A 5160-nucleotide genomic window follows, 5' to 3' on the forward strand; every position below is an offset into this window, starting at 1 on the left:
ATCTCCCATGAGGACTTCCTGATTTCGAGGTCTGTCGGGTCACACGCACACGTTACATCTCGTCGAATCCATGTAAGGAAGTCGATTTCACGTTGATTTCACGTCGATTTCGCGTGGATTCCACGGATGTTCTCATGGGATACATCCCTTGTAATTGCATAAGATTTATATTTCAACGTGTACCTCCAATTTTTGGCGATACATGATTAACAGTGTAATGTATGTCAACGAGTATCAATATATATAATATATATATAATTAATGTATACGTTAATACGTTGTAGAGTTTGTTTCGTCGTGGTGTGTATACTTACATTCATCGGTACTTTTTATGACGTTTTACTGCGTTATAAAGTCTTACGTAAGACTAGCGATGAGAACAGTGATAGAAACACAATAACGTTGTCAACGCTGAGATCAAACAGTAAGCTCGATAATAAAATTACCATTTCAAAATTATGGACTGTGAAGACTCACAACGCTTCTTTGGGTAAGCTGTTGTTTGTTTATTTTTCTACCGTATGCTTTCACGATAGTACCTAAAGTGTAAATAATATAAATAAAATATAGAGCTGCTTATTTCATATAAGTTTGCCGTTTTGCACGAGAGCAATAACGTATTGCAATTAATCGGAACGTGAATCGAACGTACGAATCGAACAATATTCTAATAATTCTTTGTAGATGTGCGCGATGCAAACATCACGCCGAAACCTTGGTCAGAGGCGTTGCTGTCCTTCAGTTTATTCGTGAATATATCCAAGCTTTGCAGTCTGGACGTTGGCATTGACACTTTAGCGCCCGTACATGGCTTGCGATTTTATTCGATGCTCTGGGTGATTCTGGTGCATACATGCTTGATATCCAATCAAATCTCAGGTATATATGCGTAACACGGAAGACAATCGATTCGTGATCCCACTGTGATGTATTTTTTTTGTATTTATTCTTGTATTTATTCTTATATTTATTACTCTTCCTCTGTATTTATTTTTGTTGTAGAAAACAAGACTTTCCGAAACGTAGTCGAGAAAGACTTTCTCTATCAGACCATCGGTAACAGCATATATTCCGTGGATACGTTTTTCTTCGTCAGGTGTGCGCACGATTCATTACATCGAGTTAATTAGCGGACGTACTGAATAATCGAGAAAAAGAAATAGATTTGAGAATATCCCAGGAATGGGAATCGTTCATGATAAAATATGAAAGAGAACAGCCGAAAAACTTAATATCTTCTTTATTAATTTCATGTGTGTGTGTGCGTGCGTGCGTGCGTGCGTGCGTGCGTGTGTGATAGAAAAATATATGCACATATACATGTAACACAGTATTCAGTGAATAGATAATCAGGATAAAAATAAGAAAACAACATATCTCCATTTTAGCGGATGCTTGGTGACGTTTCTCTATTACCGCACTATGGCAAATAAAAAGATACAAGAGAAAAAAGTGACGAAGGGCTGTCTGGGTCAGGTTCTGCAGTTTTTGGCGATGATATGGTACAGATATTTCCGCTTGACTCCGATTTATCTGTTGGTGATTGGTTTGCTCCAGGTGTTGATGAAGTGGTATCACGATCACTCCATGATCGAATTACCCACTGCACTGGATTATGAGACGTGCGAAAAATTCTGGTGGAGGAATGCCCTTTACATAAATACTTATTTCAACGTGCCCGAGCGAGTAAGCGCGGTTCCACACAATTTTTAATATCGATTAATTTGTCTCGGCGGTTATTTTATAAACATACATTTTGTATCAATTATTCTGTTTAATTGAGACGGTCTGTCGGTATATTTATTACGTTTAGATATATAATATTTTTACGATTAGAAAGGTACCGCGATCTGAAATATTCGAAATATTCTTTTTAATATCAGACGCATTTAATTGAAAATTAAATCTTGAATTATTTTTCCATTATTTTATTTGTAGTTATTATTTTTATTTTCCATTAGTTTATTTTTGTTTCCCGGGCACGCAGATTTAAATTGAATCTAAGCACAGTGGAATCGGCAAAAGCGAAACTTGTGCATCACAATAATCCACATATTACACATTAATTAGTAATTAATACTTCTCCGATTTATACATCTCCGAATATCTGGTTACTCCCTTTGCACACACACACAGTGCATGGCCTGGAGTTGGTACCTGACGAACGACACGCAGTTCTACATCGTGGGCACAATCATCCTGATAATCGGAGCAAAGTAAGTTGGTCAGCCGAACACAAAGGAAAACGACGAAAATTCGAGCTTTGATCACCCATTAGAATTTTTTTCCGCAGCTTTCTACCGGCGGCCATATTCATCGTCGCTTTCTTTTTGATCGGCTCATGGGTCACGACGGCGCTAATTACTTTACACACGGGACACATGCCAAGGTGAGCACACGTTACACATAAACCGTAATGCGCGTCACATCGTCTACTTATAAAACGTATTACGCTAATTACCCGCGTTCAAAGAAAGGGTCAGGCAAGAGCTACATAAAATAGATAAACGCATTCCCCAGCATTCAAGATCCGTTCGCTCACTACGAGAGTATTTACGATAAACCATGGACAAGGATAGGACCGTATCTCATAGGAATGATTACCGGATGGTACCTTTTCAAGATCAACTGCAAGGCGAATATGCAGAAAGTGAGCAAACTTCGCGTAATCGCTTCTTCTGGCGCACGCGCGACAATTCGTGACTTGCGTTGAATTTTAGAATCCGTCCGATTAAACGAATAATTTAACGCGCATCGTAATTTCTTAGAGCTGACTTGAGAATGATACGAAGATATGTAAGAAACTGAGTAGTAATGTACGAATTATTTATTTCAGCGATTTCATACGCGACATGCAAATCTCAATCAAATTCACGTAAGACGTAAAACGCTGTTAGACGTAGTGCGCGATAGATACGTGTAAAATCGCGCGCGTCAATATCTCGTTATAAACACGAAGAAGAAAGGGAGAGATTATTTATCTCCTGTCATCCTGATGCAGGTTATCGTTGTATTCAGTTGGTCCCTTTCCCTAATTATCCTGACGAGTATAATATATGGATTACATGAAACTACTTTTGGACCGATATTGTCTGTGTTATACACAGCGCTGTCGCATTCCGCCTGGGCGATATGCTTGGCATGGATCTTGATCGCTTGCGTTACCGGTTACGGTGGTGAGTATTACGTGTTTGATTACAAAAGCTTTCTCTGTGCACTCATTAGTTCAAATACGTAGGTGTGAAAGTAAAAGTCTGCATTACGCATCGCGCAAATGTAAAAGTATAATTGTATACGAGCCGCTATCGGGATTTTTTCAGGTTTGGTGAATCGTGTCCTTTCCTGGAAGTATATGTATCCGGCCTCCAGATTGACATATTGCACCTATCTAGTGCATCCTCTGCTTATAAGAATCGTAATTCTACAGGGAGAACGTTCGTGGTATCTCTCGCGCAGTTTCTTGGTATATTTTTGCACTTTTATATTAACATGGTACTCAAAAATTTAATATAGATGTATTAATGGTTAATTTTTCGTCGTTTCATTCGTATTGTATACCAACGTCGTTTGTGGATATTGCTGGTTTCCTAGTTGTTCCAGTCGCGGTGGTGGACACATTTCTTAAAATTATTTCAAAATATGTTCCGATTAACATTCTCTCTCTCTCTCTCTCTCTCTCTCTCTCTCTCTCTCTCTCTCNCCCTCCCTCCACCCTACCTCCTTCCCTCCCTCTCTTTGTCTCTCTCTCGTCTACATAAAACTGGACATTGTTAATAGTTTATCAATAATTATATTCTTTTGTACACTTTCACGCAAATTTGCATAAAAGTCAAATTTAGAGAATTTAAATAAGAATACTTAACACATTGTATGCGGGTATATTTCGCCGCGGATTTACGCGTGTAGCGGACGTTTCTTTGTGAATTTCGCGGGAGTTTGGTATTCAGTAAAATCGCAATAAATCAATAACTATTTCGTTTTTCTCAACGAAACTTTTTTTATTTTACACTTAAATATATGCTCTAGGATGATTAAAAAAACGAGATTTTTTTTTAATAAGTAAATATTAAATAGTGAACTAAAAATGAAAAGAAAATAGACAATTTTTAATTTTACTATTTATTCCAAAATATTTGTTCATAACAACAAGTAAAAATAGCAATGATAAGACTAATATTTCTTCACAGTATGGTATCGTTTAAAGCACTTTCTTCTGTGAAGCGGAACACAGCAGAAGTTACATAAGAAACATGTTTCATTCCGTACTTTTTTGGCTGAGCACACACGACATTGTCTCTGTGGATTTTTTTTCTTCCTGGCATCAACAATTTTCTCTAGTATATGTTTGCCTAGCAACACAAACACAAACACCGTACACACTTTTACAATGCCCATCGTATTTATACAATACTCGCTCTCCAGCACAAATCTACTAAATACGTACTTTTACGTGACCTGCGCTTTAGTGACAGACTGCAAAAAACGTAAAAGTACGTTTCCCCCATGCAATTGTTAATTAAAGAGAATAGGGAATCTTTAAAGTTAGACTGGATATAAATTAAAACGTAAATAGCAACTTACGCTTGGAGACTTTTATATTGGCTCATTTCGATGTATTTTACAGGCGGTGCTATTTTTTGGAAATGTGGTGATATCATACACCGTGTCGCTATTTCTCAGTCTGCTCTTCGAGGCACCAGTGGTATCTCTGTTGCGAATTATTCATCCCTTGAGAGAGTGGAAGCAATTATAATGTAGTTTCTGCATCATCGGTATAAAGAGTAATAAAAAGTTAAAGACTATAGACTATATAAGACAAAAATTATATTTAGCTTATATGTATATATATATTCGACCATGTATATATGCGTAAACATAGTTTGAAGAACAAATCAACATAATTATTAAAAAATCATGCAGATATTTGTAAATTAAAACTTCCGTTGTTGACGATTTTCACTAATGCAAAAGTAACGGTACTATATAACGAAGAAAATAAAATCTTAATATAAAGTGCCTCCTATATCTAAATAAAACCTTCGGTGCTCGGCAAGAAAATTTCGAAACTTGTATTATCTATTGATGCAAAAAATATGAATTACATATATGTGTCTACAATATTAATTATATATATGTGAAGAGAGTGAAACCTCTATGTAA

General features: G+C 36.7%; 1 protein-coding gene across 1 annotated transcript; it reads left to right on the plus strand.

Annotated features, from left to right (window-relative positions):
* Positions 1-284: 284 nt before the first annotated feature.
* Positions 285-4848, plus strand: LOC106741276 (nose resistant to fluoxetine protein 6-like; the record flags this gene model as incomplete). Its single annotated transcript, XM_014613087.1, has 10 exons — positions 285-490; positions 685-879; positions 1003-1096; positions 1389-1686; positions 2137-2216; positions 2294-2389; positions 2521-2650; positions 3002-3176; positions 3321-3463; positions 4625-4848. Coding segments are annotated over 10 exons (1546 nt in total), but the record flags the coding sequence as incomplete, so codon positions are not given.
* Positions 4849-5160: the final 312 nt, after the last annotated feature.

The sequence above is a fragment of the Dinoponera quadriceps genome, unplaced genomic scaffold, assembly GCF_001313825.1.
Source record: "Dinoponera quadriceps isolate SergipeBrazil2010 unplaced genomic scaffold, ASM131382v1 scaffold405, whole genome shotgun sequence".
Classification (NCBI taxonomy): Eukaryota; Metazoa; Arthropoda; class Insecta; order Hymenoptera; family Formicidae; genus Dinoponera; species Dinoponera quadriceps.